General features: G+C 45.3%; 1 protein-coding gene and 1 long non-coding RNA gene across 3 annotated transcripts in view; both read left to right on the top strand.

Annotated features, from left to right (window-relative positions):
• The window catches only part of LOC119167696 (saccharopine dehydrogenase-like oxidoreductase), a 266,706-nt gene that overhangs the window by 65,018 nt on the left and 177,508 nt on the right, over window positions 1-24,180 (top strand). For both annotated transcript variants that reach the window (XM_075865878.1, XM_037419220.2), the window contains exon 3: window positions 892-972. In XM_075865878.1, the coding sequence (XP_075721993.1) occupies window positions 892-972 (81 nt within the window). The remainder of the gene's footprint in view (window positions 1-891; window positions 973-24,180) is intronic.
• LOC142765221 (uncharacterized) lies at window positions 8,070-15,691 on the top strand. The gene is made up of 2 exons (XR_012884108.1): window positions 8,070-8,195; window positions 8,622-15,691. It is a non-coding gene; the product is annotated as an uncharacterized LOC142765221 (long non-coding RNA).

The raw sequence follows: 24,180 nt of genomic DNA, 5'->3' as shown, positions 1-24,180 counted from the left end.
GTAGTCTACATTCAGGCGGTTAGCATCACCGTAGGGTCCCCCAGAGAAGGGCCAGCTTACGCGCTAGCTGGAGAATGAGCTGCCAAAAGGGAAGGGCATTTTCGATTCCCACAGTCAAGCAGGGTTAGTGAGAACAACCACCTTTATAGTTGCCAGAATTGTGGTTTGATAAATATTTGTAGTGAGAACAACCATCTTTATGGTTGCCAGAATTGTGGTTTAGTAAAGATTTGTTCACTGCAAGCATATAATCAGGTCGGCGAAGCTTGGTGAGCTGTGTTGGAGCTTCAAATTAGCACTGGCAATTCACCTTTTCTATGATGCTGTAGTGCATGTGTCTTTCCCTTATGGGAAAGTATACAAAACGCTTCCTGATCTTGAAGGCCTTCATTCTAGCAGTGCCAGTACTCCTGGCCCTTAGGAAAACACCAGAGGGCAGCGCAGGAAAATGGAAAAGGCTGATTTTCATAGAATATTTCATTTTGTTGGTTCTGGAGTTGTTTTCTCAGGAACCCAAAAATGTGTGCTGCTATTTTTAAAAACATCATGCGTTACATGTACTGTTTCTAAGGCCATGTTTGTTCATGTAAACAGACAATAACAAAACCACAACAGAAAAGATGTAACTTTGATGAACTTTACACACAATCAATAGATGGATAAAAAAAAAAGGAATTTTGGTGATTTTCTGAAAAAGATGTGGCCTAGTAATACTAATCCAACTCCAACAAACATTACTTAGAAATGGAGGTATTCTGTAGACTAAGCCAAGAATACCATTTTTGAACTTTAAAGAACTTAAACTTGTTTTTAGCTTGATGTATTTTATTTGTTACTGTGTGTGAAAGTATTTCTAATGATTTCAGCCATTTCTCTCTTTATTTGTCACAGTACCGTTTCTATGGACGTCAGGTGGTGAAGGCTTGCGTTGACAGTGGCACCCATCACATTGATGTCAGTGGAGAACCTCAGGTAAGCCGTTTTTTTTTTAAATATTTTTGTTGGTGCCACATTGTTTGGTGGTCCTAGAACTTGTTTTTTTTTTTCTGCTTGTTCGGTCTACACTAGAATAAGTATGCAAAGTTGTGATTGATTGGGTGTAAAATAAATATTTTGAGGACACAAGAATGATGTAGCCACTTTATAGACACTGGAAATATATAACTGCAAAATGTCTTGGTATTGCCTGAAGAGGGAACGCAGCAGCCTAGCTTTTCGCAAAACTTTTTCTCTTGCCAGATTAGTTGTCCGTATGAGGGCAAAGGCCAAAATGCCTTTGGTTGGCAAAAAAATGCTTTGAATTTAGAGATGCTTTAAATTTGGTTGGCAAAAAAATGCTTTGAATTTAGAGATGCTTTAAATTTGTAAGCATGCAGGTCGACATGCCTCTTCTGCGCGACACAGTCGTGCAGAAAAATAAAAAGGAAAGATAGTGTCCAGTGTATGTTGAGGTGAGCAAGCGTAGAGCAGCTAGAAAGAGCTGTAGCCTGTCGTTTTGTGTTTCGCCGTGTTGAAGGCGTACGTCATGAACAGTAATACTTCATTCGAATTCGTGTGATCAGAGACAATTATGGGTGATTTTAGATTACCGGGTGCTTATTAGCGTAATAAAATGTCGGGTTTTTTAAATCACTCACATGCAGAACTAATGCTAGAATAATGGTTAATTATAGCCTTGTCCAAGTAGTCGATAGTCCAACATGAATACAGGACCATTGTCAGTGAACTCTAGACTTAATATTCTTGTCAGATAAAACTTTCAGGCATGACGTCACTGTTGAACTGGGGATATCAGACCACAAATCAGTAGTAGCTGTTCTCAGTGTGATGATTAAAACGCTAAACAAAGCTTGGACTGCGTCCGTGTACGAGTTTCAACGCACTGATGACACGTAAATTTCGGATGCCCTGGAACTAGGTTTCAACATGCTTCCACGTGATAAAGACGTCAACATAATGTCGCAGTACTTTAAATTTCTTGTATCAGACTGCTTATCGCACATCGTTTTGAGAAAAGTAAAACTAGTTGAGCGGCAATACCAGACAGTAACCCGCAATATTATTCATTTAAAGCGCCGACTGCGACGTGCACGCAAAAAGATTCCTCGCATAGCTGTAACTATTTCGGACCTTAGAGCGCAAATACTGAAAGAATTAAAAGATGCACGAGCTCGTTTCTTTTCAACTACGCTGTTTGATTACATGGTCCATAATCTTAAAACGTTTTGGAGGTACTTGTCTTCTTCGAAATCAAAATAGAAAGTGTAATAGTCAATGGGGCAGTTTGTAGTGAATCAGTGAAGATGACTGAGACATTTAACGACTACTTTGTCACTGCGTTTTCCACCAAGCGTGAATGTCCTGTTGAAGACACTTAAGTAAACGAGGAACGTACTAGTGATGTAATAATTTCTAAAGAAGGAATTGTAGCGTTCCTACTTAATCTAGATGTGAGGAAAAGTTCTGGTCCTGATAAAATACTGAATGCCTTTGGAAAATGCTACTGTGAATGGGTTTCTAATTTTTTAGTTGAAGTATTTACAGCATCTCTTCAAAGGGGCATCTTACCGGATGACTGGTTGATAGGCCGCATTGTCCCGATCTTTAAAGCTGGAGACAAACTAAAAGTAAATAATTACCATCCCATCTCTTTAACATGTGCTTCTTGTGAGCTATTTAAACATATCAATAGCAAATATTTGGTCCAGTATGCAGAACAAAATCTTTTTATTCCAAGCAATATGGTTTTTGCAAACGTTTATCAACAGTTACACAACTCTTTGAAACAACACAATATTTCACAAATGCTATAAACCAGAAAGAACAAGTTGATGTTATTGCCTTAGACTTCTCTAAGGCATTTGATAAATTCTGCCACATGAAATTAATATGGAAACTGAAAACGTATGGTATCTGCCCCATGGTCATAAAATGAATAGAGGTGTATTTGTATAATAGACACCAATTTGTGGACATCACTGACGAGTACTCGACTTGCTTGCCTGTCACCTCTGGAGTGCCCCAAGGTTCTAGGATAGGACCCCTGTTATTTTTGCTTTATATCAATGATATTGCTGCTAATGTGGATCCACAGGTTGAAGTTCGCCTCTTTGCAGATGACTGTTTGTTATTTTGTCGTGTTAAGAGTACCCATGAGCAAGCATTGTTAAATGAATCATTAAACGAAGTTTACGATTTGTGTGTAGCATATGACATGCAAATTAACTTAGAAAAATATATCTGCATGAGTATCACAACAAAGCTGTCACCGTCACGATTTACTTACAAAATCGAGAGTACGGAAATTCAGCGAGGAATGAAGATGAAGTACTTAGGTGTTACTATCACGCATAACTTGAGTAGGAGTGAGCATGTTGCCAACATTTGTGGATCAGCTCAGCGAAAGCTGGGAATACTGCAACACAAATTAAAACAGGCATCTTCTGATGTAAAGCTGTTAAGAATGTCCCGCATTAGGAAAGCCAGGCAACAGAGAAGCGATAAGGCGGCCGAAGTTATCGGCTTCCCACTCTATTGTAGGTAGTGGCATCCTGGAAAGGCAATCCGCATCAGCGCGTTGACGGCCACTGCTATATGAAATGGTGAAGAAATCATCTTGTAAACGAAGGGCCGATCGTGCGAGGCGGCCAGATGGGTCACGAAGATTGAGCAGCTAACTCAGAGAATTGTGATCTGTGATGTAGTGAACAGGTGATCATAGATCTATGAATGAAACCGTTGCACGGCGAAGACTTCCGCTAAGCACTCCTGTTCGGTCACTGCATAGTTGTGTTAAGGCTTGCTTAAAGAACGACTTGCGCACGCCACAATGGGCTCCTTGTTACCAGAGCACTGAACGAGAACGGCACCAATATCGATGCCACAAGCACTGTGTGAATTTGTGTGGGAGACGAAGGATTGAAGAGCCTGTGAGCGAACGACATAGAGGGAAAAGGAAGAAAAACTTCTAATCGCTAGAAAGAAGGCTGGACACAAGCTGTGCATTCCATTGCTCTCCGCTCTTCACCCCCGGAACTTTGCGGCGACATCCAGAGTTGCTTCACCTTCTTCTCATAACCATCGGGTCTGGAACTGGCACTCACATCCCACACCTCCTAGATGTCTAAGTTCACTTGGAAAAATAAAAAAAATCTAATCTGGCATCCCACCTTCCTTTAGAAGTCCAAGTCCACTTGGAAAAGGAGTAAAATCACGGCATATCCACGGAGTGAGTGATGATGAGTGGGGTGAAGTGTCCGTCAGCTCGTCCCGTTTGTTCTTGCTTCTGTTCGTCTGCGTGACCATCCGTGCGTTCGTCCATGAGTCCGTCCATCCGTCTCTTCGTCCGTTCATGTGTCCATACGTCCACACGTCCGTCCATCTGCTAGTCTGTCTGTCCATCTTTCTGTGCATCTGTCCGTGTGTCCATCTAGGGAACACTACAAGTACCGCCATCTCCCATCTAGCATCCCCTGTGGCACATACCCCTAAGCGCTTCGCGCTTTTTATGTTGCACTTAGAGCAGCTACAGTGCCTGTTTCGTCTTCATTCTCAGATGACGAATAGTCGGTGGCAAGTTCCGTGCCGTACGCTTCGCTAAGATGCAGTACAAGCAGATTTCTGTAGTGGTGCTGTAAGAGCTGGCTCGTGAACAGAGATTTGCAAAGGGGTAGCATTTTCGGAACAGGAGTTTTCCGTAGCGGCGATGAACATGGCACTTCTGAAAGCAATGGGCTGAAAGAACTTGTCAGGAGTGGGCTTCGGGGACATGGTGTTTGGAGATGAACTAGAGCAGCTTTGTTGAGCTGGCTTTGCAGGGGTTCGTTCCCGTGAGGCTTATACTGGACTTGATGAGGCTCTGCTGTTGACCGCGGGGGGTCAAAACATGACAATGCAGAGGAAAAAATTACTGCATTTGACATCTGTGGCAATAGTTTTTTGCACTGCATGAAAACATTGGTAGATGGTTGACAGACCACAGGTACCACAGGTTTGGAAGTTCAAAGTGGAGTTCAGCTTGAGCTGCGTAAAACCAGTCTTCGCCTATAATAAGGGGAAGTGCGTTTCATTCTAGGATGGCTGCTTTGACAATTGCAGATAGTGGTGCAATGGTAATTTTTGTGAAGGCAGATCCTTCAGGCAAATGAACTTTCTGCAGACGACGAGCAAAGCTGGTTTCGTTCATGGCTCAATTTTAAGGTTTGATGCTGGGCTTGCTGTAAGAATGGTGAAATTTGATCTACTGTCCGGAAAGTCACTGATATTTCCCACTTAATTGACTTGAGCAGTAACCATGGCGCATCGGAATTTCAATCCATGCACTATGTTGTCCACGCGGCCAACACACTTTGTTGGTGCTTTGGGGACTGTCTGCTTGTCGTTAGAAGGGTGCTTTAGAGCAGTACACTTACTTGAAAGGTGACCCTTCTGTTTGCAGTCGTAACAAGTAGCGTCTCTCAGGTCTTGACCTCTTCTGTATCCTGGGGCACCATACTGGCTGAAATCGCTTCATACCTTGACTCTTGGTCATCATCTGTGTGGTATATTCCTAAGTTGTTGGGCAGGAGCATGGTGTCGAGCATCGTCGTGACGTCGCGACCGTGGACTAAGTGAAAAGGTGTGAAACCGGTACTTTCTTGAACAGCAGTGTTATACGCAAAAGTTGCGTAGGGTAGCATGGCATCCCAGTTCTTGTGATCGATGTCCACATACATTGACAGCATGTCTGCAATAATCTTATTGAGTCGTTCAGTCAGCCCATTTGCCTGCGGGTGGTAAACTAGACCTGCAGCCAGGAGTTCACTTGAACCAGAGCAACGAAGATGTTCTCTTCTTCGCAGCCCAAAAACGAGTATGAGCCACAGTGACTCGTTCATCAATGGTGGCATTATCAACCTAAAGTCCGTTGATACATGCCTCCTTATTGCTGGTGGTGGAGAGGCGGCGTTGATGTATGCGGTGTCAACTGGCTACATGCCAGTTGATAAACGTCATTGTTGTTCATACGTCGGGCTGGTTAGGCTTAGGACTCGTTCAGCGTTCAACAAAGTTTGGACGAAGGCACGGCAACCTAATTAGAGACAAAGTGGCTATAGCAGGTTTGCGACGTTGACTGCTCCATATGTGAGCGAACAAAACGGTCTGAAAAGGAGGAAAAACTTTTTATCGCTTGAAAGGAGGCTGGACACAAGCAGCGCATTACATTGCTCTCTGCTGTTCGCCCGGAACTTCGCAGCGACACCCAGGGTTGCTTGACCTTCTAAAAACCGCTGTGTCTAAAACTGGTGCTTACAGCCAAAGTATCGGCTGCGAAGTTAACTTGCAGTTCAGCCAGCGAAAAGCAACATCACACTCGACAGTCCACTAAAACGAACTGTTCTTGCATAGAAGATTCATCAGGTGGGCAACGGCATCTGCAAACCTGGATATGAAACGCCGGAAATACGAGCAGAGCCCAACGAAGCTGCGAACTTGTTTCACAGATTGGGGTCCCTCAAACCATTCAACGGCGACTGACTTTTGTGGGTCAGGTCTAATTCCATCTTTATTGACGAAATGTCCCAACACCAATGTCTGTCGCTCGCCAAAGTGGCACTTCTTAGAATTCAACAGTATATGGCAAGCCTTTTCAATGCAGTTGAGCACAAGATATAGGCGAGTGTTATGCTCTTGAAACATACGTCCAAAATTTACGACATCAAGGTAACATATGCAGATATGCCATCTCAAACCACGCAGAATAGAGTGCATGAATCTTTCGAATGTCACAGGAGCATTACATAATCCGAATGGCATTATGTTTAATTTGTCCATCAAGCATAATGAATACCGTCTTTTTCCTTGTCAGCTGCGTGCATTGGAGTTAGCCAGCAACCTGATCTCAGATCAACGGAAGAAAAGTAGGAAGCAGAATGCACGCAGTCTGTGGCGTCATCGATGCGCAGCATGGGATAGACATTTTTCCCGGTAACAGAATTCAATGGGTGGTAGTCAACGCAGAATCTGGCCGTACCATCCTTCTTCTTCTTTTCTCGTATGACAGGAGCAGCTCAGAGACTTACTGATGCCTATATTCTTCCCTTTTCCAGCATTTCTCGGACTTGCTCGTTGATGATCTTGCACTCTGCTGGTGCCACTCAGTAAGTTTTATGCCTGATGGGATGCGCCGACCCGGTGATCTGATGACGTATCTGGGACGCTGGAATGGAGAGCTATTGGCTGTTTTTAGAAAAATGAAACCTTTTGAGTGCTTTGACAGAACGTTGAGCAGTGTATGACGTTCGCTTTGGTCAAGCGACTTGCTGATCATTTGTAGCAATTGGGCATCCTCTGAACTTCGTGAGCCTAGATGTCCATTTTGGCCTGTAGCATCAACGTAGACAATTCGGGTTTAAATACTTCAAGTTTCATGCGGCCTGGCAAAACTGCAGGCTCCACAGCTCTGTTCATTGTCCAAACACCTGCCCATTTATAAACAACTGACACCACGCAATGGGCAAGTAAAATGTTCTTTTTCAGGCAGGCCAAAGGGATCAATTCGAGCGTGGCGTTGAATTGTGCCACAGTTGTTATTAACAGCAGAAAATGCAGAAACCGCTATGTCCTTGAAGACAAAAAGATGCATTCATCACGACGGGAATTTTTCAAGTGCGCAGCTCAGAAAGTATCTTGTAGGGAAAGATGCCCATCGTGTCCAACCTTGTCTTCTTCAGTCGTCCTGGCATTCACTATCTTGTGCAGCTTCAAGATTTTTTTCAATGCACATTGTACAATCTGTCCTGGAAGCTGTGCTCTTTGAGCTAATGTCTGCTCCGTGCGTTTCTTTTTTGGGTCAAAATTACCAAAGCACTTCTGCACTTCTTTGACAAAAATTTCCGAAGTCTTGAACATGTTCTCCTGGTTCTCGTACCTTATGAGGGCGGTGTCAGCTAGAAAAATACAATGTGACTGAGCTGCACGTCCGAATCAAACTCATTGCTTCTGCTCACCCACTTATAGTTATTGAGCCACACGTCGATGCCTTCCCCTCAGGTATCGCCGAAGTTTGGTGGCACTCGGTAGTATGGTACAGAACCCGTCGGAGTTGGCCGTGAAGCAGCGCAGGTCTGCTTTTTGGACATGCCGATTGGCGAAGGTGAAAACCCAGCAAGGCGGCGGCTGCGGAGAAGTCCAAGGTGTGAAGCTTCCGTTGTTAGGTTAGTCTTACCCAGCAACTTCCACCAATCTGTTACGTACAGTGAAGTAGCTAAAGGGGGTTTTAATGCACACTGAGCCAGGGATAACCATAGAAACAATGTAGTCCTCCTTTTCTCCCCTTGCTTCAATTGTTTTTCACTGGCAGGGACAGTGCGTATCAATAACTTGTAAAGAGCCAGTCATTGAAAGCATTAGATTCTTTGACCTCGCCCTTCATACTTTTGGCAGTCACATGTGTTAATGCTACGAGCACCAAGGAAAAAGTCCTCCTTCCGTGTGCATCTGTGCATTCTAAATTAGTCAAATCGGGTGTCATCAATGTGTGTTTTAGAAATGCTGCCCTAATAAAAACATGTGAGCATCTCATGCAGAACAGCTTTGACAATCAAGTTTCGTGCCTCCTCTAAGCTGGCTACCTCTTTCAGCTACTCAAGGCGGCGACTGGCAGCTCGTTAAAAAAAAGTACTACTGGAAGTCCGGAGGCCACTTCACAGACATGCAGAAGCATACTAGTCGTGGTGCCATACCAGGGTGTCTACCAACCTGGTAAACCTGGAAAAGTTGGGGAATTTCCGAAAAACCTGGCCAGGTCATGAAAACTGACCACACTTTTGTGCGACCATCACAAATATAAGCATTACCAGTGATGAAAGTATAAAAAGGTCGCTCTTTCAACTGCAACTACAGTGAGCTGCTAGAAGAGGTGTGAAAAAAGAAAAACAGTTCGTAATTGTTGCTTTTTAGTGTAAACCTGAAAGAATACACCGACCCATGGAATGCAATGTTTAGCGACGTTTCGGCACCCGTTATGGGAGAGGGTCTTGTTCACAATTAAGTATATACCTAAATATGTGACTTAAGCAGTGAGAGTACTTTGTCAGAAGTGCCCCATCATTCTTGTTCAGCGCATGTACAGTCGTTCATATCTGGATTCCAGGTGCAGGCACGATGCAAGACTTTATTAAAATGCGGGGCATTTTATAGTTGCACCTACTCGCGAATCTGGCATCGGCGTTGTCGACACCCCCACTGCGCATGCTGGTGTCTCGTGCCAACTTCCACCTTGGTACATGCACTATTTTGGTGTCTGTTGCTTCTACATATCACGCGGCATATCTGACTTTCGAAACACACATAAATCATGTCCGTAAACTTATTCATGTTTGTCTAGGCCACAATTACGGCTTTGCTTGAAGGCCGTCTCGTTTGCCTAGGCTGTTTGTCTAGGCTGGAAGTGTCGTCAGCAGAAGCTTACTGGGCTACTCATGTCTTTTATTATTATTATTAATAATGCTATTATTATTATTATTATTCGTGATGCAACAGCGAATGTCCTTAGCTACACACTTAATGCTGGTAGCTCATGTTTCAAGAGTAGCACTTGGGTAACTTCAGCTAAATTTCTCATTTCAGTTTCGCGAGATTGTGTGAATCAATCTGCAATTATTTTTTAGCGTCTCGTCCACAGATTGAGTACGTAAATCAAGGTAACATGGCGACATTTGTGATTCATCTGTATAATCAAGGTAGCTGTTGCAGCTTGACAGATTCCTTCTTGCCACCACATATTGAAATGTCCGCACTTAAAAGCTGTCCCCAGCTTTTATTGCAGCCGTCCGAGGACTTTCGTTGCACTTCAAGCGTCGGAGCCCAGAGATGGAATACAAACGTGCATGTGTTCGTCGGAAAAGAAAAATAAAATTTTGCAGTACGCCTTTGTTCTTGCAGTGTTGTCATTACTCGTCAAGGTAAGGTACGCAAGATACGCGAGTAGTAATGACTATTTTTTTTCTTTTTTTGCACAAAGGTGCGCAAATTAGGCGGGGACGTAAATTAACAGTAAATACAGCAACCTAGGTCAAATTGGATCTAATTTAATCCACATCCCAAATAGTTCAGCCAGTAAATGCTGAAGTTCAGGTTAATCTAAATCAATACAATCCACATCTTAAGCGACGTGTGCTACAGCCACTATAGTAAACTAGATTATACTCCAGTGGCAAAAGTGGCCAGGCTCCATCTCGCGGCATCTAACTTGGATGCCGCGAGAAGGCACCACTTCTACATTTCCTAGCGGATTTGACTGCGATGTCGGACTATCGCAGGCAGCTTCAAACATTCATCTGCTGTTGCCTTTAACTTGTGTGTTTGCTTCGTGGTTCTTCCGAACATCGAACAGCTGACTTGCTCACTGCTTGGCTCAGGGGTTTTATTTTGGCTAGATATACGAATTTTTTCACATTTACTGCATGTGCTGAGAACATTCTGAGTGCGCCTGATAAATTTTGTTACTGCATATGTGATTTGGGTATGAGTCTCTGGGTAGCGGGGAACAGGCAGATTAGAGAAGAGGACGTTCGGCTAGGAGATAGGCCTCCGGTGCACGACCCCTTCAAGCCTCCCAGTACGCCATAGCCTAATAAACCCATTTATAAATGTAACTGAGTGGTAGAGATGCTGGGTAAAGCACGTCTACGAACCACGGAGTCACAGCTGTCTGAACTTCGCCGGAGCCGTCGTCTTGCCGGTCTCCCACCAACAACAACCGTCATGGCCAAGAGCGAAGGTCACGGCTTCTCAACCACGCAAAGGTCAGTGCCGGCTGCACCACGGTATCGCTATATGGAACCCCGCCCGTTCGCGGGAAGAGCAGGGGAAGATGTGGATGCGTGGCTGACACACTACAAAAGGGTGAGCCGGTACAACGGCGGGGCGCCCACCAAACAACTGGGGACTGTCGCGCTGTTTTTTATGGAAACCGCCTTGATGTGGTATGAAAACCACGAAGATTCATTAACAACGTGGGTTCCTTTCGCTGAAGACCTCAAAAAATGCTTTGGTGACTCTGATGCGAAAAAGAAAAGTGCGGAGCGCATTTTGGCTCAGAGCTTAGACACCTGGAGAAACGTTTACCACCTACGTAGAGGAGGTTCTGATGCTCTGCAAGATCATAGACCTGCATATGTCTGAAGAGGACATGGTCTGACACCTTCTGAAAGGTATAGCAGAGGACGTCTACAATTTCTTGATAGGTAGGGAAGACCTCAGTTCTGTCTCCGCCGTCCAACGTCACTGCCGTACTTTCGAGAAGCTGAAGACCCGTCGTATTGCCCCGAAATTCAGTAGGCTGGCCAATGTAACAACGGTCGCCAGTGTCGACGTAAGCCCGCCTGCCGACCTTGCCGCTACTATCAGGGCAATAGTGCGCGAAGAGCTACAGCGACAAGACACACTGGTCGACGACACCATTCATCATCCACCTACCTGTTCATCCTATTACCCGGCGCTGTTCACTCCTCTGCCACCATCGGTTTGTGTGACGGACTTTAGCGAAGCTAGAACTGCTTGGCCACGCCGAGACTCATTCGCGCCTGACCAGCGGTATGACCGCCGCCTTCGTACTGGCCCCGTTCCACAGAGGTGGGCAGTTCGCGTTCAGCAAGCTGCTACACTCCGTTCGGGTAGGCAACCTTTCACAGTGGAGCGCTCTCAGCAGTGGTTCGGCGAACGACCCCTACCCGTCTGCTACAACTGTGGCGTCGAAGGGCACATTGCCAGGTACTGCAACTACCGGCAGCCGCCGAGGTACGACCCCTCACCAAGATCCCACCTGTCTGCACGAGCACCAACATTCTCTGGAAGCACATCTCGCGAGATAAGGCCACTGCGAAACCGTTCTCCTGCCTCTGACCGCAGTCCGACACCCCCGCCAGCCGCTCGTCCCAATCGGTCGCCGTCTCCTAGGCGCCGCTACCCTTCGCCGCCTCTGGAAAAATAGTCAGCGCGACCGTTGGAGGTGAGGTCGCTGGACAGTCTTCGATTTCCACAGAAATGCCTCCTTTAATTTGCATGTTTAAAAATAAGGTTCGTGTGCTAATTGACGGTGTCTCAACAATGGCCTTAGTGGACACAGGTGCAACCATATCAGTGATGAGTCTAGCATTCTAATCCCTTCTTGCACGAAAGGTTATGTTCCGTTAGGACCGTGCTGATACATTTCGTGGAGTGAGCGGAGATGTCTTAACACCTGTTGGTGTTTGCACAGTGACTGTTAGTTTGGGTGGCCAGAATTTTATTGCTGATTTTGCTGTTCTCTTTCATTCAACGCATGATGTAATTCTAGGACTCGATTTCCTGAATCTTTGTGGTGCCACTGTCGATTGCCGTGCAGGAGAGATCACAGTAGATTCAAATGTTCCAGCAGCGTTTATGGAAAGCCCGTCCTGTATGGAAAGTACCCTTTGCGTGTCCATGGACACAATTGTACCATGCTTGTCTGCCAAGTGTGTTCCTGTTGTCAGTTCCCCTGCAACCGAGACATTTGATGCCACCGTAGAGCCCATTCACCTCAGCTGCATAAAGAAGAATGTTCTAATACCCTATTGTACACTGTCGGTTGTGCAAGGGCATACTGGTTTGTGGGTGATCAACGACTCCAATGAACCTTCGGTACTGCCAGAGGGTCTAAAACTTGCCAAGATCCGTCAATATCAGGTGTTCTCCCTTGCCATCCTTGCAGAGAGCAGCGATTCTCCGGATAAGCCCGATTCCATTCATTTGCATGCCAGGGACACCTCCATAATGGCAATGATTGACAAGTCTCTTAGCACCAACGAGCGTAATGACCTGGCGAGTATTCTGCGCAAACATACTGGTCTTTTCGATTTCGCACAGCTACAGGCTCCACTGTCAATCCCTGTTTCTCGTGTAAAGCATCGCATAGATACGGCATACCATAGACCTCTCCGACAAAAGCCATACCGGGTATCGTCTTCGGAACGCGCAGTGATAAATGAACGGGTTGGCGAGATGCTAAACAAGAATGTGATTCAGGAATCGTGCAGTCCGTGGGCCGCTCCCGTAATATTGGTCAAGAAGAAAGATGGAAAATGGCGATTTTGCGTTGACTACCGTCGTCTCAACGTCATCTCAAAGAAGGACGTGTACCCACTGCCACGTATTGATGATGCTGTAGACTGTCTTTCATCAGCCTCATACTTTTCGTCTGTTGATTTACGGTCAGGCTTTTGGCAAATTCCAATGCACGAGGAAGACAAAGAGAAAACGGCATTTGTTACACCAGATGGACTTTTTGAATTCAATGATGCCATTCGGACTATGCAATGCGCCTGCAACTTTTGAGCGCTTCATGGACAACATTCTGCGTGGTTTAAAGTGGGAAGTATGCATGTGTTATCTGGACGATGTCATTTTTGGGTGCACTTTCGGTGAGCACAACACACGTCTCGACCTCGTGCTCAACTGCCTAAGCAAAGCACGCTTAGTGCTCAACTCAAAGAAATGTCGTTTCGGAGAACGCCAAACACTCGTTCTTGGACACTTGGTGAACAAAGAAGGCATATGGCCAGATCCCGCAAAAACGGCTGCAGTAAAGGCGTTCAAGCTACCTCGCTCAGCGAAAGAACTACGCAGCTTTTTGGGCCTCTGCTCATACTTCCATCGATTCATCCCTGGATTTGCCAATATCACGCACCCACTCACGTGCCTGCTTCAGAAAGGCGCGCCATTTGACTGGACTTCGGAATGTGCGTCTGCCTTTTCTGAGTTGAACTTCCTTTTGACATCCCACCCGATTCTTCAACACTTTGATCCTCTGGCTCCCACAGAACTTCACATGGACGCTAGTGGTGTCGGTGCTGGGGCCGTGCTGGTTCAACGCTTGGATACTAAAGAACATGTCGTTGCATATTCAAATCGCTCCCTAAGCAAGTCCGAGAGTAACTACACCGTCACAGAGCAAGAATGCCTCGCAGTAAGCAGTCTTTGCACTGCAGCGCTTCTGGTCCTACCTGTATGGATGCCCCTTTACCATCATGACAGATAAACATTCTGTCTGCTGGTTGGTCAATCTGCGTGGCCCATCTGGTCGACTAGCGCATTGGGCACTCCGTCTGCACGAATACGACTTTACGGTTTCCTATAAAAGTGGTCGTCGTCACGCTGATGCAGATTGTCTTTTGCGACCACCACTCCCATCGACGGACTGCAACGCGGGCAACTTGGACATTTACATCGCGCCATTGGACCTGCCATTTCCTGATACCAATGCCTTCAAGATTGAGCAGCAAAGGGACCGCACCATACAGGAGCTCCGTCCTACCGAGTCAAGACCATCGGCGACTCGCTTCTGCATGCGCGGCGGGCTTGTGTACAAAAAGAACTATGCTACGATCGGCTTACGATATCTTCTAGTGGTTCCGAAGAGCCTTCGCGTTTCCGTCTTGCAGGCCATGCATGATGACCCAACGTCCGGTCATCTAGGCACAGCGAAAACTCTTTGCCGGCTTCAAGAAAGATTTTACTGGCCGAAAATGCGCCAGACGACGGAACAGTACGTTTCTAGTTGCAACGAGTGCCAACGCCGCAAGCGCCCTACCAGTGCTCCTCCAGGGCGACTACATCCTATCCCACCCCCTAGAACTCTATTCGAGCAAGTTGAGATTGACCTTCTAGGTCCCTTTTCGAGGTCTTCTAGTGGTAATCGCTGGATAGTCGTATGTACCGACCACTTAACACGGTACTGCGAGACAGCTGCTATACCATCGGCAACTGCAGCTGACGTGTGTTTATTCATGCTGCGTTTTGTGGTTCTACGACATGGACCTCCTAAAATTGTTATCAGTGATCGTGGGCGACAGTTCACTGTAGACGTGGTGGAAGAGATGCTTCGTCTATGCGCTTCAAGCTTTCGGCACTCTACGCCATATCATCCCCAAACAAATGGCCTGACAGAACGAACTAACAGGACTCTCAGGAACATGCTGTCTATGTATGTCGCAGCAGATCACAAGAACTGGGATGGCATACTACCTTTCATCACTTACGCATTTAACACCGCACAGCATGAAACTATCAGCTACAGTCCGTTCTTTTTTCTGTATGCTCGGCCACCTCGTCATACCCTAGATACCGTCTTCCCGTTTTTGGACCACCATGATTCAGGTATATCCGAGATTGTCAGCCGAGCAGAAGAAGCCCCACAACTTGCTTACCTGCGCACCCTCGCTTCGCAAGATCGCTCAAAGACTCAAAGACACGTTTTGACCGTCGACGTCGACACGTGACGTATAATCGCGGAGACCTCGTGTTGCTGTGGACGCCAAATAGGAAACGTAGTTGTGTGAAAAACTGCTTGCACACTATGCGGGACTTATGTTGTTCTAAAACGTAAGAGCGATTTAACTTACCGCATAGCACGTCTTCATTCAAATGGCCGACGGTCTGCAAAGACTGAACTTGTCCACAAAGCACGTTTGAAGCGCTATATTCCCAGAGAGACTCTTTAACTCTCTCGGTGGGCTTCGTCTGGGCGGAGGGAAATGTTGCTGCATATGTGATTTGGGTATGAGCCTCTGGGTAGCGGGGAACAGGCAGATTAGAGGATGTTCGGCTAGCGAGATAGGCCTACGGAGCTCGACCCCTTCAAGCCTCCCAGTACGCCATAGCGTAATAAACCAATTTATAAACGTAACAATATGTTTACTTATTTTATAAGGAGTGCCTGATTTTTTTTTTTACCACTCGAGGGTTTGTTTCCAGTGCACAGTTTTCTAAGCATTTGTAGTGGTCATGGAATTTGCTTTTAATCATCATGGAAAAACTTGGAAAAGTCAGGGAATTTAGAAATATTAAACTGGTAGACATTCTGCATACCTGCACAGCCTGAGCCGAAATCTAAAAAAAAACAAACAAGATTGGTAAAAAAGTTGGAGTGGTCTGGCACCTTGGTCTAGTGAACGTACTTGGTTACTGACCTGCAGGTCGCGGGATCAAATCCCGGTGGCGGGGGCTGCATTTTCGATGAAGGCGAAAATTTTGTAGGCCTGTGGGCTCAGATTTAGGTGCAGGTTAAAGAACCCCAGGTGGTCAAAATTTCCGGAGCCCTTTACTACGGCGTCTCTCGTAATCATATGGTGGTTTCGGGACAATAAACCGCACAAATCAATCGTCGGAAGGGTTGAAGTGAACATTGTTTTTTTCGCTTTGTTAAAGCTTTCTGGGTTGTACACCTGTGTAAATAATCAATTTCTCACAGAAGCGTTACAAAAATACATTGCGAACAGTTTCTGCCGTGCTCGGAAGGTGTTGTCTACTGTACCACCTTGTCAGGTGGGAAAAAGTACATTGGGCGAATGGGCAGATGTCTGAATGACCACATTTGATAACATTCTTACAATGAGAGCAAACTGTCAATGAGTGGCCATCTTGCGGCACGCTGCATGCGCTGTTGTAGGCCTACCTTTAAGTAAAGTGATTGCGACAAATTTAGGTCAGTTGTCTAGGGAAATAGTCGAGCCGTTTGAAACTAACAAACGCAAAGGTTGTGTAAGCTGCCCACCACTTTCATTGCCTCAGAAAGAAACGGTGTTTTTGACGTGGTAGTGGGGAGGCTGTTGCCGTAAAACGATTAAGGGGCCTTCATTTTTCAAAGGATGTTGACGAAGCATATATAAACATCCTGGAAAAAGTCTACAGAGGGTCAACTGCCATCATAGTGCTCCTTAAAAAATAAGTGACGGAATACTACTAAAAAAGGGTGTAAGACAAGGGGATACGACCTTCCTAATGCTATTTACCACGTGCTTACAGGAAGTTTTCAGAGGTCTCTCTCTAATGCTATTTACTACGTGCTTACAGGAAGTTTTCTGAGGTCTACAGTGGGAATAGTTAGGGATAAGAGTTAATGGAGAGTACCTTAGTAACCTGCACTTTGCAGATGAAATTGTATTGCTGAGTAACTCGGGGGATGAAATACACTACATGATTACTGAATTAGACAAGGAAAGCAGAAAGGTTGGTCTTGAAATGAATCTGCCGAAAACAAAAGGAATGTACAACAATCTCTGAAGAGAACAGCGTCTCGAGATGGGTAACTGCACTTGAGTTGTAAAAAGTGTAGGTTTACTTAGAACAGGTAGTAACTGTGGATCCGAACCACGAGACTGAAGTAACTAGAAGAATAAGAAAAGTGTGCAGCTCATTCAGCACGCATTCTCAAAGCATGACTGATAGATTGCCACTATCCCTCAAGAGGAAGGTATATAAGAGCTGCATATTGCCGGTAATTACCTACAGAACAGAATCCTGGAGGCTTACAAAAAGGGTTGAGCTTAAATTGATGGGGTGGAGCACATTCGGCATGCATTCTCAAATCATGACTGGTAGATTGCCACTAACCCTGAAGAGGAAGGTATATAATAGCTGCATCTTGCCAGTACTTACCTACGTAGCAGAAACCTGGAGGCTTACAAATAGGGCTCAGCTTAAGGGGGGACACGGGTCTTAGAAGGCCAAAAATCACAAAAAAAAAAAACATTTTGAAGCTGATATTTTCGGAATCTGTACCTATTTTCGCACCTAACTAAGAAGTTTCTAGCTTCTCGCATCATTATTTCTGGCACAAAATCAATTTATAACATCCCTGTGAGATGAATGTGAGTACAAATTGACTCTAAAATCACTCTTTTTCCGAGCCGAACTTTTGCCGTTACGCACGAGCTATCGTGTTCATCTTGGTCTCGTTTGGAAAAGTCGTTCTTCAACTTCAATTTCCCACCACCGCTAGCTCGCCTTGCTCATTGGTTTTTCAACAAAAACGCGTCATCGAAACGCACTAGCGCGCGATTCTATTTGCTGCTTGGGGCACGTGACAAAATCTAGGCATCCGATTGGCCAAGTGGCGTTTTCCGGCGTCTGCTTCTCCATCGTGACACGTACGGACATGCGCCAGTTTTTCATAGTGCTACTGACTGCTGCGGCAGTAAAGAAGTTCCATGCTACAGCAATTTGTGAAGCGGGTGTGGCGATTGTTCGTTCGCTGTGAACTTCAGAATGAGCCCCGCTATGGCTCAGGACAACGAGGATAACGAACTCGCTGCAGTCAACAGCAGTCGCCAAGTCACCGGTGTAGGCCTAACTTACGTACGAGCCAGTTGGTTGCCAACAACGTTACTGTTTTGCAGCCTCATCAGTTAGAGGACGGCAAGTAAAGAAAGTGAAGCTACAAGAGATATCAATTTTTGTAGTGACGGAACGGAAGCGCGTCTTATCGCTAAACGCACCGATGCCACGGTTCCCCCCACCTGACGAAAGGACCTTGAACTGCACGACGAGCCGTCGGCGTGCAGTACGCTGCGTGTTGACAAACAACAGAAAGTCAATCCGTTCGCGGCAAACGTGCTCGCCGCTCGCGCAGTGGAGGCTACTGGCAACAGGTAGACTGCTTTTAACGACGTGTTCGCAACGTTGTCGTGGTCTCCGCTCGAAAATGTGGCAGTCTTACGTGAAAAAATTGGTCTCGTATCTGCATGTTATCTGCAAATGTCGTCGAAAGACAATAGTCTTGCGTGTTGAGAGAGTGAACAAAACATTTGTTTGATGTTATGCACAAGAAATCGGTGAATGGTATTCTGGAGTCGCTGCGTTAGTGCTTCGAGCATGCAGCGGAGGCGAACAAGCGCACCAACTCGCGTCAAACGTGAGACATGAGCGCTATCTGGCAGTTTTCTTGGAAAACCTAGCGCGTGGCTCTGAGACAGGCGTGCGCACCCGTCTCGTAGGTGATAAGGTGTAGAATGCAAGGTGACGGGTAGGGGCTACCACCATCTCGTCTTAGCAAAGCGTTAAAAGCACTCGCCTTTTCGTGCAAGTGTTACATCGTGCGCGCAGCGTGATAAGCGCTACGGTCCTTAGAATTACTTATGTATGCCTTTTCTAGTAAAATGCGCACATACAGAATATATACGTGTTGTTATGATGCCCAGACTTCCGCAATAATCGCTTTTTAATTGACAATCCCACAAGTATACGCTAAATAATGAGCAGCATTGGTGGGTGCTGCGGATGGGGTCGGCCGTTATGCGGATGGGGTCGGCTGGTCCGTTAAATGTACCCAATACAGTTAAGCGGGGACAAACAGACAAATGTACAGTCAGACCAAAATTTTTGCCTCGAAGGTCCCCGAGAAAGACTATCGTCTTAAAAGAAAACTAACACCTCGGCACTCGTGTAGCCTCGAAATTGATGAGCGAGGGAGCAAGTTTGATTCACGGCATTTACGGGTAACTCATTCTGGGACAAGCCGGAAAACATCGCCATGTTATTCGAGGGATCGCGGATGACGCGCATACATTCGTCGCAAATCGCGGTCAGTACAGTCACCGAACTGATAAGCGGCCTTGCGGCAGACCGGCACACGGCGACAACTTGCTACAGGACTAGAAGAAACGACAGGCTCGGGCAAACAATCAGTTCTATTACATTCCTGGTGCATATCAACTGACTAAGAGTATGTGTGCCATGATATTTTTCACTCGGAACAGCGAAATAAAGTTTTAACCGCAGTATTCTTGAAGCACAGATTTTGACCACTTTCTTTTTCTTGTTTGGTAAAAGTGGACCTAGGACAACTAGAGCTGTAATTGTTTTTGCACAATGTAGCTAAATGTGCACAAAAAAAAAAATAATACTGAGAGCCTATTTTTAATGGGCAGCTTCATTTTTTTTCATTTTATTATAAAAATTTTTTGTTTTTGGTTACATGCAATGAACTTTATTGTCCTGTAACTCAAGAAGTACTCGTTCAATTATCAATCAGCTTGCAGCATTGCACTCCTTAGGCTTTCTAGTATCCATATATATATGTTAATGACTATGTAATTCTAAGTACATACATTTTTATGGTTAAAAATGTTGGAATTCCTTGTTTTCTTGATTTTTTCAAAATGGCAACTTTGTACATCCTGCATGAAAATTCCTGCAATATATCGGAAACTACTACAGATAGGAGAATAATTTTTTTGCAGCATGAAGCTATATGTTTGGAGCACACAACGTAGGAAGCAGATTTTGATTTATCTTGATGCAAGTTTTTTAAATTAGTCTTTTGTGTGACCACAAGATGGTCACATTCAGAGCTATGAAGCTTAGTGTACTGTAAAGTAAAAAATAATGACCCAATAAAAAAAAGTGCTTTCTATGTTGTGTAGCTTGTGCTTCCTAGTGTTGATTCCTATGCTATTTTTAAATTTTGAACTGGTGGTTATTTTTCTATTGTGATAGGAACAATAGATAGTTATCCTAAATAAATAATGCACTAATGATGCTATAGAAAAAAATGACTACATATTTAGAATCTAGAGAACAAACTGAATAAGCATAACTTTTGTCACATTTGGTTCAAAAATAAAAGAGCCCAAAGACCCATGTCCCCTCTTAAGTTGAGGACGACGCAGTGAGCGCTGAAAAGGAAAACGATATGTGTAACCTTGGGAGACAAGAAGAGAGCAAAGTGGGTGAGAGAACAAATCGTGGTTGAGGATATCATAGTTGATAAGAATATCATAGTTGATAAGAATATCATAGTTGATAAGAATATCATAGTTGATAAGAATATCATAGTTGATAAGAATATCATAGTTGATAAGAATATCATAGTTGCCCCGCCGCGGTGGTCTAGTGGCTAAGGTACTCGGCTGCTGATCCGCAGGGCGCGGGTTCGAATCCCGGCTGCGGCGGCTGCATTTCCGATGGAGGCAGAAATGTTGTAGGCCCGTGTGCTCAGATTTGGGTGCACGTTAAAGAACCCCAGGTGGTCTAAATTTCCGGAGCCCTCCACTACGGCGTCTCTCATAATCATATAGTGGTTTTGGGACGTTAAACCCCACGAATCAATCAAGAATATCATAGTTTATGAGGATATCATAGTTGATGAAGATATCATAGCTGATGAGGATATCATAGCTGATGAGGATATCATAGCTGATGAGGATATCATAGCTGATGAGGATATCATAGTTGAGGAGGATATCATAGTTGAGGAGGATATCATAGTTGAGGAGGATATCATAGTTGAGGAGGATACCATAGCTGATGAGGATACCATAGCTGATGAGGATACCATAGCTGATGAGGATACCATAGTTGATGAGGATATCATAGTTGATATTAAGAAGAAATGGACAGGGACTGGGCACATAGAGTGTAGGCAAAATAACCGCTGGTCATTAAGGGTAACTGACTAGGCCCTGCCGCGGTGGTCTAGTGGCTAAGGTTCTCGGCTGCTGACCCGCAGGTCACGGGATCGAATTTCGGCTGCGGAGGCTGCATTTCCGATGGACACGGAAATGTTGTAGGCCAGTGTGCTCAGATTTGGGTGCACGTTAAACAACCCCAGATGGTCAAAATTTCCGGAGCCCTCCACTACGGTGTCTTTCATAATCATATGGTGGTTTTGGGACATTAAATCTCAAATATCAATCAATTCAGGGTAACTGGCTAGATTCCCAAAGAAGGTAAGTGGCTGAGGGGGAAACAAAATTATGTGTCCAGATGAGATTAAAAGGCAGCAGCAAGCACGGGACAGAGTTGATTGGCAGAACATGGGAGAGGCCTTTGTCCTGCAGTGGGCGTAGTCAGGCTGATGATGATGATGATGATTTTTCAAAGGTAGTGTAAACCATTGTACAAAAAGGAAAGGAAGAATTTCTTTTCTTTGTCCTTTTGTGCTGCCCCCTTGCACCAGGCCCGACTTGGGACTAGTTACAGTTAAACCTCGGCATAACAAAATTGTCAAATTCCTGAAATAACTTCTTATAAAGAGGACTGAATTCTATGCAGGTTCGAAACGACAATTCGAAAAAAAGGCTAGGCCTGCGCAGAAGGCGCAGCATAGGCGCTGGGAAAGGTTCAAGAGCGGTTTTTCGGAGCCTTTTCTAAACACTCGTTGGGTAGCTGCTGCAAGCACACTTGCTTAATACCCAGTGTGGCATTAATAATAATAATTTCTGGGTAGTAAGTAGGCCAGCATTCCCTATGCTATTTTTCATAATTTTTCTGGGCTTTGTATCCGCTAAACACTTGCAAGGAATTTTCTGCCAATTGTTAATAAAGTGACCTAATACGATGAGGAATGATGCCTGATGTGGGTATGCACCACAGTTAATAGGTGATCTAGAACAAGGTTTTGTATTGGGTTGGAGCATTGGACATCGCACTTATTAGGCTCTTCTCATAGTGCGACGCCTTGTTGTTCTTTTGCCGTTCCAAAACACTATTACTCATATTTACGCGATTCCTTTCCCAAGATCAAGCTTGCCTAAGGCAAGTTTGCGAACAAATCACAAGCACCTGCATGGCTCTGTGGTAGAATACTGGGCTGGCACGCAGCAGACCCAGGTTCGAGCCCCAGTGTGTTCTTGGTACTAGGTTTTCTCTTTTCTTATTTTGCGCTAGTGGTCACGGACACCGGTGGCGGCGGACAACTACGGCGCTGCTTGTGACTCGAGGTTTGGACTCATGACAGCTTTCGCTGTAAAATAAACTCACAAAAGGGAAACTGAGGGCAGCGCTCGCAAAAAAAACTATTTAGTGGCAAAAAACGTCGTTATTATTGCAACAGCAATAATCGGGGCACTCTCGGTGATGGGTTTTTGCCGTCGCCACTATGTTCCGTAACAAATTCAAATTAATAACAATGCCCCATGCATCGCAACTTTTACAAGCGGATAAAAATAGCTTGAGGGCTACTGAAGCAAATATTAAGTGAGCCGGCCTATTACTAACGCCTGAAGGGCGTGCATACCATCCCCCACTTGTTAGAACTGCCATTGTTGAATGCTCAAACAGAAAGAAAACCACCCCTTTTGAATGAGCATGAAAAAAATGCGTGAGGGTAGGGGGGGATGTTGCTCGTGTAGCAACAGTAAACTTTGATTTGAAGGGCACAGTCGCAAGCGCTGGCATGCGTGCTATATTGGCAAGCATCGGTTCATTTTCAACGCGAAGAGACTCTGTGGAAAAAGCACTTCTCCCTGTGGCGGCCATACTTGCTAACACCAGAGCTTTGTAATAGTTCTGCGTTATCGCAACCAAAAAAGTTGGTTGCGAGCCTTGCTTTGTATAACGTTGCAACTTGTTGCTGCTGCATTCATTGAATTGCATTCAGTGCGTCGTGGTGTTGTCAAAGCTAATCAGCTTACCGAGAAGGCTACGGTTCCATGAACTTGTAGTGTGGCGCAAGACGGCAACGCAGGCGACGAGCCGATCGCGAAAGGTCTGTCGTTGTCACCGTAGTCTCGAAATTTATCAGCACCTGATCTTACATCTCCTCAGTGTTGACGATATGGCTGCCTGAAAAAAAAAAAAGCTGAATGTTGTCGGGGCCACTTCATAGGTCCAAAGGCTGAACGACACTGATATCCCGGAAAACTATTCAGTAAAGCGTTCTCTATGTATATACAGCTGGCCCCACATATAGAACGCTAACTTAAAGCGTAATAATGTCAAAGGTTTTTTTTTTTTTTCTTTGAAGTACATCACATGTTTCACTTTAACAATTCAGTACAGTTCAGAGATTTCTGTGCTTGCACCTGCGATGACAGAAACGACAGCAACGCTGGCTCTAGGGGAGCAGGCCTGCCTGCCCACGTTGTGCACACCAACACGTAATAACGAGTGCTCGCTCTCGCCTGGCCGTCGCGTAAGCCAAGAGCTTGCCAAGCGCACCGCTGACGCTTCGCGCATTATCAGCCGCGAGGCTACTGTGGACGACAAAATTCGGGTCAGAATTCCTAGATTTTCCGTGGCTAGAATTTGTGGCTAAATTCAAAAATGTCTCCTGCTGTTACAGAAGTCGCAAATACATGTGCTTCTGTGGAGTAACGGTGGGGAATAGAAAAACTTCGTAATATTGAAGAATTAGTAGTATGGAGGTTCGTTACAGGCAGGTTCCCCGATTACCCCACACTTATCCTCTGGCACTTGTGCTCCAGCCTGTAAACGACCCCATTATTTGGCGTAGAAGCACCACCACACGTGTGCATTGTACGTGACTGTTGGCTTTTTGTAGCTTTTGACAATTTGGAAGACGCCATCGGCTTCAGCCAGTGCTAACTAGTGCTGTTGGCTTGTATAAGGGCATTGCCAAGGATGACAAGATTTTTTCTGTTCCTCGTTGAAATTGAA

This window comes from Rhipicephalus microplus, chromosome 6 (assembly GCF_043290135.1).
Source record: "Rhipicephalus microplus isolate Deutch F79 chromosome 6, USDA_Rmic, whole genome shotgun sequence".
Classification (NCBI taxonomy): Eukaryota; Metazoa; Arthropoda; class Arachnida; order Ixodida; family Ixodidae; genus Rhipicephalus; species Rhipicephalus microplus.
The sequence above is the reverse complement of the archived record's forward strand: the minus strand, read 5'-3'. Positions and strand labels throughout refer to the sequence as shown.